We start from the raw sequence: 15,502 nt of genomic DNA on the forward strand, positions 1-15,502 counted from the left end.
CTCTGTGGGTTTTGTGTAAGAGAAGCATTTGAAAGAAAACATGAAAGGGAAAAAGATAAAATCCCTGCACAGCAGTTTTGGAAAACTATTGCTTTCCCACCCAGAGCCCAGAAGACAGCACATACCAAGGCAACAGAATTTCCAAGACACAAATCACAATGGGGCCTGAGGAGTAAGATGTACTAATTCCATCCCTTACACATGAAAATGGAGAAAAATCAATTTAATTTCCTCGTGCGCCTTTGTGCAGCTTCAGGGTCAGTGCAGTGTAAGTACAAAAGGAACCTTTGCCTACACGGATGCTTTCCCAGCTGTAGGAAATGTGGTTAGTAGTGCCTTTGTGCACAGGTAACTAGGAAAATAAAACATGCTCTGACTCACCTGGAACAACCTTGGAATACAGGTGATTGTCTTCATGTCCCAAAGACTATCTTCCAAAAAATTACTTTGTCCAAGAGTTTGTCCACATTACAAACAGGCTGGGACATCTGTGCCAGACTTTTTTATTATTAGGTGTTGAATTAATTTATTTTACTGTCCTTTGGCAAACTTCATCTGGTTTTCAGTTTTTGATTTCCCAAACATCCCATTTGCTTTTCAGGTGCTTCTTAATAGATTTCTTTAATATAAGGTACTTAGTTTTAAAAACAGCTTCTATTAAGTGCCTTCCAAATTAAATCCAGCAGAATGATATGCCTTGAGACACAGCAAAGTTGAATATGATAATCAGCCATCAAAATCCAACTTCTCTGTTACCATTCAGTGAATAACATCAGAACTGAGCCTCGTGCCACAAAGCCACAGGCTACTTTTTATGTAAAAATCTGGCAAAACACTACATTTCAAAATTAGAATTTATTAAAGAATGCTTCTACAAGATGGAGATTGAAGATGATCTCAGAGCACTGAAATTAGAACATGTTGCTATTTGCTTCAATGCTGAGTCTGTAATAAAAATAACTTCATCAACACATTTCCCATGGCAGTTTTTGGTACCAGATAATGCTTTATACCAAGTGTTAAGAATGACCAAAGGCAGAACTCATTTAGATACAGATTTATTAAAACTCAAGTGGACTGGGGAGCCAGAACAGCAAGGGAGAAACAAATACAGGAAGTAATGAAGTTCTGCAGTTGTTTTTTTTTTTGTTACTTTTTGTCTGTCAAATAGGGCCACCCAACCAGAATGAAGTATTTTTTCTCCCTTCTGCATTAAGCTTTCCATGCAGTCTTTAATCAAAAAGACTCTTGGTGTCCCTTCTTGTTGGAACTCCAGCTAAAACCAGCACCAGCTCTCCAGAGATCCCCTCAACACGGAAAGGAACAATCCCTCACAGCTCAGCTTGACTTGATCTGCAAAGCAGCCATGGGGGTGCTGGGGGGTGCTGACACTGCTGGGGCCAGGAAATGTTTCCAAAGGCTGATGCTGGAGCCCCAGGACAGGGACTTGGTCTCTCTGTTCCCAGCCCTGCCACTGCCATGACATCAGCTGGGACCAGTCACTTCCCGTGGGTGTCCCAGCCAAAGCAATGCCTGGAAGCTCCTTGTGGCGTGTACAGAAACCCACACTGAGCATCCCTGACTGCTGCTGAATCAAACAAATGAAGTGAATCAGAAAGTTCTGCAGAACTGCCACAAACCACTCAGTGCAAGCTGTTCCTCTCTCAGCTCTGAGTGCTGGGAAAAGGAATGTGAACAGAGTAATGATGCTGTACACAAAGTTTTGGAGCACTCAGAGTTCTCTGAAATGTAAATAACACCACAAACACCACATGGGATATGTAAGCTTCTTTAATAATAATAAATTTATAAAGTGGCAAGAAGCCACTCTGCTTTGTAAACCCATTTTACTCAATCACAGTCCCTCTATTGTTTTCCTCATTTAACATGAATACATTCTGTAATTTGTATGTGAAACAATTACATAGAGATATGTTCTGAACCCTTCTTGCTGATTTTACTGGTCAGAAGAACATTAAAACATGCGGAAACAGCACCTTATTAAAACTATAGGCCTTTTCTCATTACATCTCCTTTGCTGCTAAGCCAAGTTGCCTCTGAATGAGCCAAGTCTGTCTAAAGAGCTTTTTTTCCTTGTCCTGTGTACTGAGATGTAGTGGGGCCTGCAGAAATGTCTGATAAAACCTCACATATAATAAGTAATTCAGAAGGCTTTGTAAGCAATAACTGCAGTTGCTTCTTCAGACTAGAGAGAGCTTCTCATGCATTAATGCACTTAGTTAGGTTTTGTGAGGAGCTCAGAGGAGGACGTGGCCTCTTCCTGATATAGTTAGTTGAGCCTGGACTCTGCACCACTGATATTGTTCAGCAACTGCGTGCACCAATAATTTAAAAAAAAAAACTAACTAAACAATACATCAGGCTGTTTTTATCAGAAACAAGTAATAAATCTTATCATGATAGTAAAAAAAAAAATGGCAATTTCTGACGTGTGACATTTTCATTGCTTGAGAACAGATCAGTGCAAAGTGAGGTAACCCCACACCTGGCAGGGCTGGGGCTGTGTCAAACCAGGCGCCGTCTCTTGGAGTCCCTCTCCATCTCCTCAGGGGGAGAGTCTCCATTGCACCCAAGAGGAGACACGAGGTTCAGCAAAGGGTCTTCAGAGGCCCCTCCAAACAGGGACAGCAACAAAGCCACGCCATAGCCAGTAGCTCGTTCACCCTAGAACAAAACCAAAACCACACAGTTCACACTTCAGATTGTAGGATTTGAATTAGTTTTCATGTGGCTACTCACTCTGTGGTGGTCAACAGCCACAGCCAATCCCTGGCAGGCCTGCTCTGTGCTGTTGTATCCTCACTGCCACTGGAATCTGTCCCAGCTGGATTAAACCAACACATGAGAACAGAGCTCCCACTGACTTGTGGGTGGATAGAGGCCAGCATTGTTCAAGGCAGGGGATCTCCCACCCAGCCTAAGCATGGATTTGGAATAAGAGCTGAATAAACTGTGTTTAAAAAAAAAAGAGGCAGGTGGAGTGAATTGTCTTGGTTTTTAGGACAAAAAAGAATATACACAAGTTCCACCAAAGGGAGGAAAGAAAATCTCCAAGAGGGAACATATTTTTGGAAGGGTGATCAACTCTGGTCAATCATCCTAAAACAACATGGCTGAGAACGGAAGGCTGGGATTATTGCCATGAACAGAGAGCAGGCAAGTTGTCAATGCTCACAGTGATAAAGATGTCACTGATTAAAGTGACTGCTAGAATATTTTAAAACCAAAATGAAAAATACGAACAGATGAAACTACCAAATCAAGAAAGTCGCAACAGAGACGAGTCAGTGCTTTTCTAAAGGACCCTTCTCCACCTATTTCTGTCACCCTGAGCTGGATGGACACAATCCAGAGCCCCTGCAGGCATCAGCAGCTGTGTTTCCCCAGCCTGTGTGCCCAAGGAGGGTCAGGAACACTCACGGCGTGCACGGGAGCAGCGATGTCTATGTGCACCCACACCCCAGGCCAGTCGAAGCCGATGTGAGAGGCAATGAAGAGCCCAGCACAGGAGCTGGGGGTATTGTCCCGGTCCTGTAGGAGCAATAAAAATAGAGTTGGTCTTGCAAGAAAAGATGTCAGTGGTTCATTCTGCCACCAGGAAAGACAGTTATGTAAATCTCATTCACAGCTTAAAGAATGGCCCTAAAACAGTCTTACAAACCAACTTTACTGTAAATCCTTGACTTAGTCCCTAGCAGTAGTGTGGCCCTGCTCGACTCCTCTTCTGCCCACACTCCTTTCTGTAGTGTTTTTGGACTCTCATTGCACACTGGAATTCTCCAGTGCAGCAAAAGCAGCTGCACCAATTCCAGGGCCTCCGTCCTCAATTTTCTGGTTTCTGCACTCCCAGCCATAGTCTCTGCTGGTGATGTATGATCTGAGGAATGCCCATCTTGATTTCCTAAAAGGTCTCCATCCAGGAATTCAGCATTCATGTAGGGCCATATTTAAAAGGCAAGCAACCCAAAGATACCTTTGCAGCACATCACCCTGTTTAAAACTGATACTAAATACAGCCTGCAAAGCCCCAGATGAAAGACCCTGAAGACCAGAACAATATGGGCCATTTCTAAAAGGTTACAGCCCCTATGAAGAGCTTTCAGCCAGCTATGAGCAGGACAGCTCACTGTCTAAAACCACACATTTTTATGTAACAGAGAAAATTAAAAGAAAAAATAGATCTTACTGCTACAGAGTTCTTCATATCAGCTACAGCAGAGGTAAATTCACTGAAGTGGAGCTCAGGGCAGTACACCAGAGGATGGACCAAGTCTCCACAGTTCCTGCCAGCTTTAACACAAGCCTTTTCCCACTCCTCATTATTGGTAAGGACAGCAGCATGGTATTTTCCTGTAGCAATTCCCTGGTGAGAAAAAGGACAAAATCAGGAAGAAGTCACCTTCCACCACTGCTTGTCAATAGAACCTTCTAAAAATCAGGAACAGATGCTAGAAAATAATGCTGTTAAATTTGTACCCTCGTACCATTCTGTGTATGACTTACAATGGAAGCCATTTCATGAACAAGAAAATCCTGATCACTATTAACAAATCAGTTCTGGGAATTATAAATTGAATTGCAAACATGGAGTACCAGCCCACTTACATCAGCTGCTGATGTCATCAGAAGAACACCACTTTTAATTTAAGTATGCAAAAGCAAAAAGTTGCATAAAAAACAGAAAAGAAACTGAGTTATGAATGTAAGACTGTGGTACCTGAGCTCCAGTAAGAGTGGCCATATCCAGAATGATATCAGCTCCAAGGTCTTTGCAGGCATAAGCGACTCCATCAGCCAGGATCAGGCGACCTTCTGCATCAGTGTTATTGATTTCCACAGTTCTGGGAGGGAGACAGGGCATTTCAGACTGGAGTGCTTAGGGCTGGAAGTCAGGATCACCTGTCTGGACTAGAACACTTTAGAGAGCAGCCTCAAACCTCCTGTGCTTTTCTTTTTTGACTCTGCCAAGTCTGTAGGGCTGCTATTCCCCAGCTCCAACCATCAAGACAGAGGCCACAAGGAAAAGCGAAATGACAGTACTGCCCTCATGGCAGGGTCTGCTTGTTGAGCCTGTGTGATGCCTTGCTGGAATTCTAAAAATTACTGCCAAAGAGGTAACATCTGTCCTTAAAAGAGATTCTGATCCCCTGGTGGCCTGTCTTTGCTGCTTTGCCACACAATGCAGCAACAGATGGACACAGAAAACTGCCTGTACTACAAAAACCACCTAAATCTGAGTGCTTTAAGGGAAGTTCAGCTTATGATATACATGTATTTTGATGTGTATTTACATACCCTGCAGGAAACTCTAACCACACTTAAAACTCACTATTATGGCTGTATGAAATACTATTATCAATATTTACAGACAGCTTCACAATCAGCATAGCTCTCAGATGAATAGAAAATGATGTTTGCTCTGTTTATGGGAAAAGAACAGATACAATCTTACTTTCCAGAGTAAAGAACATGAATGTCATCAGGTCTCGTTGCACGTGGTCCCACTGCGTTCTCGGCCAGACAAAAAACAGCGTGAAGATTGTCCTTAAACCCCTGTAACAACCAGAGGGGAGAAATTGCTTTCGAGTCACATCAAGCTCATTTATTGGGACTCAAATCAGTGAGGGATTAAGACTTCTTGACAGCAATGCTATGATTTTCATAGGAAATCTGGTAGGGTTTTTGGACAGGTGGGTAGGTGTTAGCTGGGTTTTTTAAAATTATCATCCCTGCTGGGAGGCACACAGCATTTTTAACCCATTGGGGTTTTTTTGTTTTATTTTTTTTTCTCCTTAGCCTCCTCTCTTCTGGTTTATCTCATAATGTTTTATTTTGGTTTAAAGTCAAGTGCTTATGTGGTTATGGATGGTATTTTAAAATGGATGATGATTCTGTTATTTATACAGCAGTTGTATTGTGTGGAGGGATTCTAGGAACAGACAGGGAGACAGCAGCATTTAACAAATGAAAACATTGTTCCTCCTTAACTGGGACTGTTAACATTAACAACACCAAATTCTAGGGGAAAACCTGGGCCAGTTTTGCTCTTAATCTCTTGATAAAAGTCCATGGCTAAAGAAATCTGGGCTTGCTGAATCAGCTCATGCTCTGAAGTCTAAAGGGCAAAGGCATCAATCAAACCCTTTCAAAATAATGGGCAGCATTTAGAAGCCAGAAAGTCATTTCAGTTTCTATCCCAGCTGGTGGGCAGAGAGCATTGCAGTGGAGACAACCTTCCTTCCATAACCCAACTATTCACAGTATCTCACTGCACTGGATTTTTTTCCTCCAAGAGAGACGTGTTGTTAACCTACTGTCAAAAAGTGAAAATCTATTTCTAGTATCAGTTGCCTTTTCCCAACTCATTCTGCCTGTAGCTCCTCAAAAGCAGGATTTACTATGCTAACATGCAGGATCATGTTAACAAGAAAGAAATCAAAAATTTAAGTAAATGTTTTTCTCTTCTCCCTTGTGTTGGAAAGCTCACAATGGAGGAAATGCATCTTTCTAGGAAAAATCACTTGTTTAATTTTGCCATCCAAAGCCTTTAAAATCATGTTGTGTAACTGTTGAACAGCAGGCAGGCAGATATTTTATGAAGAGGGAAAATAACCTCTGCCCCTCTTCCCACTGAGCCTTCTATCCAACACACATTTCCCACTTCAGTCTCTGTGACAGAGCATAGCTCAGTGAAACCTCTTCAACTTTTCTTTTATTCTTAAAAGCATTAAAAAAAAAAGTCTTGAAACAGTAACAACAAATTCTTCCCACTGTCTCTCCGAACACATTTTCTGCAGGGATGTTATTTGCAGGTCTTCTCACATGAGACTGTAAAATTAAGCAGTGAGTTCATTCTTTTGTTTTTACATATAAAGGCATATAAAGATTTCTCCAGGCTCAGTTTGTCCAAACACATCACTGCCAGTTTATTCCCTATTGCAGTAATTGTGTATGAACTGACAGATCACTTGTGCTCACATCTACTGTGGCTGTGAATGGAACTTCTCTCAGTGCAGATAATCACACACAGAACTACGCTGGAAGCAAGGACTGAACCACTGAAAGGATGTCCCCCATCCACAGCTATCCCAAAGTCTCCCAAAGCACCGTGTAAGTTCCAGCTCTTGCCCCTTGCAGACCTCTGATCTAACTTTCTAAAGGATTTAGTTATGCAAGGTAGTTGTTCTGCCTGAGATGCAGCTCACAAATCTGTTTTCCATTTTAATTCCCAGAAGGTAACTGTGAAGTTTACAATCTTTCCACATCAAACATGCTGTTAGGGCCAAGGCACAGAGCTAGACTACTGAGAAATGGGAATTTGGCACTTATCAGCCCCTGGACAAAACATCCATCAGATCTATGCATTAATCTGCAGCAGTAAATATTTTTTGAACTTTGGATACTCCTTGGAGGCAACAGCTGCTCTGTCAGCTAGACTCAGTCACTGGATTTGTGGAGAGGGCAGAGTTTTATTGGCAGCAGACACTTTCCCCCCGTTTGCATTATTAAAAGTGCAAGAGGAGTACTTTTAATTCTTCATATTTCAATACCTGGCTTCTTCTCAGCTTCCCCACTACTTTCTGACCACAGAGGCAAACCAACAAGCAGCTCCTGATGACACTAGAGCTGCTACTTCCCCACTAGGTTAATATTAGGCCTGGCACAGGAATTGGAATCCAGAAAGACTTCACATCCCAGAGTCACTCATCCCCTTCTTTGCTAAGGTGACAACAGCTGCCCCAAATGCCACAGCTTAAACAAAATCAGCACTGGATAGCTCAAGTACAGATCTGATTCAAGAGACTAGAAGCCATTCAGTCCACAGAACAAACTCTGAAATTCAAGGAAGATCCTTAAAAAAAAAAAAAAGGCACTCAAGGAATTTCTCACAATTCTCAAGATCTCAGTAAAGATGAGAAATATTTTCCTGAAATAGCAGAAAGAGCAGAGTGGCTCAAGCTCACTAAAGAGCAGTGGCAGGTCAGAACTTCAGGATTAGACAGGCCTCTGTCTCTGGGAATTTATCCAAGCTCCTTGGCAGTGCTGGGATACACGATATCAATTAACACATTTTACTTACTTGCTTTACAGTGGCTTTGAAGGCACCCAAAATAGCAGCTGCTCCACCACAGTCTCGTTTCATTCCAGGCATAGTAGTCTGTTTAAACAGAACCACAGAATTTTTTTTGTCTTTGAAAGAGAATTTCACAGTATTGCCTGCTAGAACCAGGGTTTCTGGTGCTTCTGAGACTCTGGTTTTGACAGTGCTCAGCTGTCAACAACACAAACAAGGAACGTGTGCCTCTGCTTATTGGTGGATCTGGTCTTGGAACTGAAAAGTACTAAACTGGGGCTGCTAAACTGATAGAAAAGTAAAAAGAAAAATGTTGTTTAAGTTTCACACTGAGTCTAACGCCAACAGGTTTTCATTCTATCTTTGAAACCAGAAATTAAACATCTTTGTTCCTACTTTCTGCCTTTCAGCAGGCAATATTTAAAGGGCAAAATATCATGTTATTTGCTAATTGTTCTGTAGTGGTCCTTCAATTCCATTTGGTCTTCTCCCCTGATAGTTTGTGTCCACATGGATGACAACAGATGAAGCACTTAACTCAATAAAAAAGTACTTTTGTTTCCTACAGACATTATCTGAACTACTTTCAGCAGAAAACAACAGCGTAAGCAAAGGCAGCAGCAGCAGAAGTGTTTCTGTACCTTTCCCTTGATGCTGAGTCCTCCAGTGTCATACACAATACCTTTGCCCACCCAGGCAATGGTCTGTGTGGCACCATCTGGAGTGTGACTGAGAACTGCCAGGGCTGGAGGATGTAGAGCTGCCTTTCCAACTCCATAGATCCCTGGAAAACAGAGAATTAAACCACCTGTGGGCAAGAAAGACTGTGGGGAACCCCTGTGGGTATTTTCTGTAAAACATCTTGGAACACTATGGGCAATAAAACAGTTTCAAAAATGTGCAAATAAAACATTACAACGGAGATGGCAAAACATTCCAGTCATCTGCTAGGAAAAAAATGGAATACTCAACAAGATATACCTCCAAAGCCTCTCTCTTTCAGCTCCTCATCTCGGATAATGGTAGGAGTAATCCGAAGATCCTTGCCAACTTTTTTGATTTCCTTAATAATTCAAAAAAGAAAGGGACATTGTCAGTCAGTCATCAGGACACATTGTGCCTTTCCACACAAATGGGTACCCAATTAAGGGGTTTTTGTGATTTTTTCATGTATACACATACAAACATTCACAATTTTGGGAGTGGTGCTGCTTTTCCAATGGCCTAATTCCATCGACACATCCTTGACTTACTATGGCATGAAATATAAATTTGACCTTTAGGCCCTGCCAGTAAAAGAAATCTTCTGGGGTAAAGGACAACTGTTCACTCTGTTGGATCATGATGTAATAGGACAGGAATAATTTCATTCTTAACAGCTTTCCAGATCTCTACAATAAAGCTCATTTGGAAATATGTCAACTGTCCCATAATTTCAGTAACTCTGGTCACCATCAGGTTTAAGACAAAAATCCAGTGCCATGACCAAATGAAGAACTCATGTTTTCAGCTTCCCAGTGCACTACTCCAAGCTGTGAACTCTGCCTCCTTCCAGCTTTGCACAGTTCTAGGAAATGTGAAAGGCCAACGGAAGAGCCTGAGCACCCCTGGTTTGATGTGCTGCCCACTGCTGACACACAGCTTTCACTGAGAGACAGCAGCACTCGGGTTTGATAACTGCAGTCCAGACTTCCAGCTAGCAACTCTTCCTCATCAGGGCATCACCAACCTCCAGGAAGTTATCAGTGTTCATCTCATTGCACGGGGTGTCCACGATGCGTGCAGCCAGCCGGACCCCTTCGGTGGCACTGGCCAGACACTGCAAACACAAGGGAGGACACCTGAGAAGGGCCTGGGCTTTAGCAAAGTTTGCATTTATCCCTCTGCAGCCAACACCAGATGTGTGGTTCCTTTGGAGCATGTTAATGCTTAACTGCCACCACCTCGGGCACTGCACAGTTAAACAGTGTCAGCCAAGCTAACCATTACTTTTTCTATGGGGCCAACTTATTTTCCCACGTGCTCTAATTTCTAAGCAACTGTACTCCTTTACCCAGCAAACTGATATTGAAAAACTAGTATCCTTCCCCATTAACAAAAGGAGACCAAGAAGGCAATGCGAGGTGGAGGAAAGAAAGATAAGAGGCAGCTAATTCAGGAAGTCACAATGAGCTTATGGACTGCAGAGATTGTGTAATCTGCAACATGGGAAACTGCACAGTTTGTACAGGACAGGCACAGTGGTGCAGGGCAATAAAGACTGCTGCTGTGAGACATTCTGTATGGCAGGCCCATGGGGAAACTGCAATATTTCATGTTTATATAAAACATACACTGTTTCCTGATTTCTGTGGTAAAATGGACTGACCCTCACCTGGACTGAGCAAAAACTTATCTAAGCAAGAGTGGACAGAAGCAAAATGGTCAAGCAGCCAAGGCTGTTTCCTTACAGAAGGATCCTCCTGGCAAAAAAAAAAAGACCATGAAGACACCAGACAACAAGCTTCAACTTTTAGCTCCCATGAATTAACAACTTGAAGCTGTAAGACCTGGAGGAAGGAAACTTTGTGCAAGCTTTCCAGTACCCACACTATACTGAGGACCACACACAGCACATGGGTGAGTCAAGATGGGTTTCAAAGGAATCTGAGGTGTTGGACACTCACTCATGCTGAGGTATCTAAAGTTTGGCTTGGCCAGACCAGCCTAAGGACTCCATACATTTGTATCCCAGCACACTCCTAAACCCTGGCTTGCTTTGGAATGGTGCCCGACTCTCTGCAATTACTTCTGATTGCTTTACTGTCCCTAAAGGGATAAGGACCTCGGCAGCCAAGCCCTGTCTGGAGTGATTCCCTGTCAGGGCCATGCAGGTAAAAAGAGGTACTCTTAACCCCAAGGCCAAGCCCCAGGGGAGCAGCGTGACTTCCAGAAATAAGCTGTGCCTGTATTTGTGTTTCCAGAGTGCTCCAGAGAATCTGGATAATGGCAGCCCTTAATAAGTGCCTTGTAAAACTCTGACAATCCCTGCTAGTCCTCACCGTAAAATACCCTGGACAATGCAGTAGGTGTGAAATACAACATGCCAAGGGAGAGGTTTAGACAAAAATGTCCTACCACATGTCTCTTCCATGCTCTGCATTAGCTGTCTGGTGCTGGTTGAATTTAAGGGGTGCAAACTCAGCTAGGAGGAAGCCAATAATATTTTTGGCATTGACATCAAGGGGAAAAACAGGAGGTAGAAATAATTGCAGCTTTGTTTTTAAGTTAAAAATAACCCAAGTGGTTTGGAATCTACCTATCTGAAGGAACTATTTTTGACACCAGCTATGCTTTTTCTGATTTGGGGCATGGAAAAATGGAGTGATCAAGAGTTGTACTCTCAGCACGTCTGTCTTTGCCACTTTGCTGAAAACTGGGCTGGCACCACTTTCTGGGGCCAGATCAGTTCACAGAGTAAGGACCAAAACATACTGAAAAAACCCCATACCCTAATGCTGCAATTCTGTGAATTTCAATTGCAGCAACACCATGTCCTTTGTCAAATCCATTGCCAAAACTTGTAAGGGATTTCTGTAACCTCACTGACTGATCAGCTAAGGGAGTATCCATCTGTACTGAAGCACAGAACTTGGAACACTGAACAGGGAGTTCCCTAACGGATTAACTGCAAACCTTGGAATACCTTTTAAATTTATGGATCTTGAAGAGGAATGACCTGGCATGCCAACAGTTACCTGATGTGGAGTTTCCTCTCTGTAACAGTCAAACAAGGGAAACAGTCTTTGATTTTCTGCCACTGAAAGATGACTTAAGACATATTTCACTGTCACGTACAGCTCATCTCCAAGCTGTTTTGTTTCTTAGGGTCTCGTTTCTGGCCACAGTTCTGCCAGAAAAACTGAGCCAAAGAAGTGCATCAGACAGAAACAGCAGAGGCCATATGTGATCCCTGTTAAGCAACTTTTAGTGACTTCACTGTGATATTCACCTGCACAGTCACAGCTTTTGCCTGGGTAGAAAAAGTGAGAAGCCCACACACTAAAAGCAATGTAGTATTAAAGGCTGAGAATACACTATTTGCATCTGTGATACACATGAGAGAGGAGACATTTTCTTTGTGCTGTTTGTTTGGTGTTTTCCACCCCTGAAATCTAAATTCTGAATAACATCTTCAGCATCTGCTGCAGTAATACGTTCAGTATTTCTACTCAAGAGATGCTGTGAACTGATCAACTTCAAGGAACTTTGAGCTAAGATAATTATACAACACCTATTCCAGAGGCAGCTTCAGACAGACGCATTTGCACATGCAACAAACTGAACAAAAAGACGACAGAAAACCCCCAAAATCTTACTTTAAGTGTTGCCACTTCCATTGGTCCGTTGTTTTGGCCAACCAGGAAGAACTCCACTGTCACAGTTTTCTTCTCTGTGCGTCTGGAGGCGCTGGACCGATGTGTGAACAGGGGGAAGGCCCTGGCCAGGGCACAGGCGGAGGCAAAGACTTCGGAGCGCTCACACACCATCTGAAACACCAGCCAGCAGCAAAACTCATCACACACCATCAGGGTGTGGAAGGATACACTTAACAGGATCTGTTACCTGGGGTATTACTGGGGAAGAGGGGAAAAAAGGAGGTGGGTGGGAAATAACCGAGCCCTGAGTCAAGACAAGCTCATTAATCATGTTTTGCACGGATGGAGAGACAGCGTAAAAGTACCACAGTGAAATGGTCCAGTTCATTTCCTGCATGGAAAAGAATTACACTGCTGGAATTAGTTCATCCTTATAAGGGAGCTGGACTGCTTTAATTACACCAGTGCAATTAACACAGGTTAGACTACAGATCAGGACCAAAAAAAGCACAGGAATCACCAATATGTGTTCAAAACAAATGAAACAAAGACAGAAATTGTATGAGAAAGTGGTGGCAGAAGTTGTATGAGAATATGGCTAATACTAACCCAAAAGTTTGTTAACAGGTAGATTACTTTTCCGAAGTTCATTACAGAAATTACCAATGGAAAGCTGTTTTAGTTAAACATTTTCAAAGGGTAAAAATTAAGTAGTTATTACTCTTGCAAATAAGTTTTCCAACTGAAGAGTATTAATTTAATTTTGTCACTGACACTGACTGTATGAGCCTACTCTAACAACCCACAAATCTGATATGATCTGGAGAAGCCATAGAAACAAATAAATTCATCAGGCTCATACAGAAGATGACCAAAGCAGTCCAAGAACTTGTCCTGCAAAGGACTCACACTGGAGCATTAGTTTGCATCAAGACTTTTGAAACTCACTGAACAACAAAAACAAGGCACCTCTCATGGGTTCTGTGATACAGACATAACACCCTTCATGAAGGCTACATCAATCTCCTGAAGCATGTACTAACATCCCAAATCCCAGTTTGGAAAAAGCCACTAATAGCTCCTTTTTCATGGGCATTCCTGGTTGAAGACGTTCCATACATATCCAACCTTAATTCCCTCCAGCTGCTTGAGCATGCACAAGCTATTACAGCCAGGTCTTGCCTACGTGTCAGTGCAAAACCACTCATGTCAGTGCAATTATATCAGTCAAACTTGTCCACCTCCAGTCTCCTTGGAGACACCTACAACCCGGAAAAGTCGAGAAAACACTCACTAGACATTTCACCAGAAGCAATTCAAGAGCCACTTACAACAATGCATCTGTTGACCCCTCCTGGCAGGCAGTTCCTGACCAGGCGGGTGATGAACTGAGCTGCGGATGGGCTGTTGTGCCGGCTGACCCTGGATGGCAGCGCGGCCACAGTGGCATAGTTCAGGTACAGGGGACAGCTGTCCGTGGGGTTGGGATTCAGAGTGCCCAGAGCAGACTGCCAGATCTGGGGAGAAACGAAGGATTTAAAGACAAAGACCTGTGCCAGACTTTCCTTCCCACCTCACTCCTGCTGTATTTAGGCACTTTTTAATGACAAGGGTTTAGGTGTTGGAAACAAAGAAATTGTGCACAACAACCTCTGGAGTGAAAAGAACCAGGAAATTTGACAAACCTGTTCATTAACCAGAAAATATAAACGTACTTTCCATGACAAGCATTTCCTTTAAGCCGTATGAATTACAATTTAAAACCACACTGTTTAGTGCACAGGCTGGTTCAGAGCTTTCTTAACTTGAGACAGTTCTCCTAGTGATAAATAGGACGATTGATTTACTAGCTTCGAATTATTATTTCACATAGCAATTTAATTAAAAACAAATAAAACCAAGAAGGGTAAATATTGTCTTAAGAGACTGGGGAGTCCTGTATAAAATCCCCTGCCAAACATCTAGCGACCTAAAAGCCGCAATGCAAAACGTTTATCATTCTACCACAAGCCATCACCACCACTAAACAAACAGGTCCGCAGCTCCCACCGCAGTGGCTGCGGGCGGGGAGGGGGCTCTCAGCGCTCACTGCAGCCGTCCCCCCCGTCCCCTCAGCGAGTGCAAAGCGTCTTTCCCCCGCCGGGGTGGGCACAGGGGGCGCGGGAGCGGCTGCGGGGCGGCCCCGCCGCAGCAACAGGCTCGGGCCGGCCCGGCGCGGGGGGTCCCCGGGGCACAGCGGCGGTCAGGGCCCGGCTCAGGGCCGGGGCGGCCGCCGCACCACGAGGCCGCTGGGCCGGGCGGACACGCGGCGCGGGGGCCCCGCGGGCGCCGCCGGGCTCTGAGGGGGCGCGGACCCGCGGCGCGGCCTCACCTCCTCGGTGACCCGCGGCTGCAGCTTCCCCCGCAGCTGCGCCCAGGGCAGGCGGTGCAGGTTGTGCAGCTGCCCCAGCACGAGCACCGGGCGGCTCTGCGGGTCCGCCTCGCCCGCGCTGGCCTGGAACTCCAGCTGCACGTTCGCCATCTTCCTGCCCGGCCCGGCCGCGCCGCCCCGCCCCGGGCCCGGCCCCGGCTCCGCGGGGCGGGGACGCGCCGGTGTCGCGGGAGCGCCGGGCACGGCCCCGGGCAGCGCCGGGCACGGCGAGAGCAGGCTGCCGGGCACAGCGCTGAGCAAACAGTGCTTTCCAAGCCGCTGTTTTCACCGTACACTTACTTACATGGTGGGTTGGAATATAATAAGGTGTTTATTCTAATATTTTTGTAGTTGCCAAGCGCAATTAATGTTTGGTCAGCGGACAGTTATCAGAATCTGCTGATTAGGGAGGACCCCACAGAGATCGAGTCCAACTCCTGCCCTGCAGAGACACCCCAACAATCCCACCCTGTCCCTGAGAGCGTTGTCCGAACGCTCCTGGAACTCAGACAGGTTTGGTGCTGTGACCATTCCCTGGGGAACCTGATGCTCATTGATCTGCAGCCAGGAGAGGCCGGCAGGTCTGTGCAATCTTCCACCTATGCGGGAAAAGTGAATGCTGATGCAGATAATGGAAAT

General features: G+C 44.5%; 1 protein-coding gene across 1 annotated transcript; it reads right to left on the reverse strand.

Moving 5' to 3' along the window:
* Positions 1 to 1,775: 1,775 nt before the first annotated feature.
* NPEPL1 (aminopeptidase like 1) lies at positions 1,776 to 15,000 on the reverse strand. The gene is made up of 12 exons (XM_069034063.1): positions 14,825 to 15,000; positions 13,785 to 13,970; positions 12,454 to 12,624; positions 9,825 to 9,914; positions 9,077 to 9,158; positions 8,737 to 8,879; positions 8,102 to 8,179; positions 5,474 to 5,574; positions 4,739 to 4,862; positions 4,208 to 4,384; positions 3,442 to 3,552; positions 1,776 to 2,685 (listed from the first exon to the last, which is right to left on the reverse strand). Exons 1-12 carry the CDS (start codon positions 14,972 to 14,974, stop codon positions 2,527 to 2,529), a joined length of 1,572 nt encoding a protein of 523 aa, XP_068890164.1. The 5' UTR covers positions 14,975 to 15,000; the 3' UTR covers positions 1,776 to 2,526.
* Positions 15,001 to 15,502: the final 502 nt, after the last annotated feature.

This window comes from Aphelocoma coerulescens, chromosome 20 (assembly GCF_041296385.1).
Source record: "Aphelocoma coerulescens isolate FSJ_1873_10779 chromosome 20, UR_Acoe_1.0, whole genome shotgun sequence".
In the NCBI taxonomy this organism is placed as follows: Eukaryota; Metazoa; Chordata; class Aves; order Passeriformes; family Corvidae; genus Aphelocoma; species Aphelocoma coerulescens.

What these genes read in the sequence shown, in the direction of transcription:
- NPEPL1 (XM_069034063.1), bottom strand. Translation starts at nt 14,974, where the DNA reads ATGGCGAACGTGCAGCTGGAGTTCCAGGCCAGCGCGGGCGAGGCGGAC. An exon ending in ATATGAAGAACTCTGTAGCA is followed by an intron (nt 3,553 to 4,207) that starts GTAAGATCTATT and finishes TTGCTCCTACAG; the next exon opens with GACCGGGACAATACCCCCAG. An exon ending in TCGCTGCTCCCGTGCACGCC is followed by an intron (nt 2,686 to 3,441) that starts GTGAGTGTTCCT and finishes GTTTTGTTCTAG; the next exon opens with GGTGAACGAGCTACTGGCTA.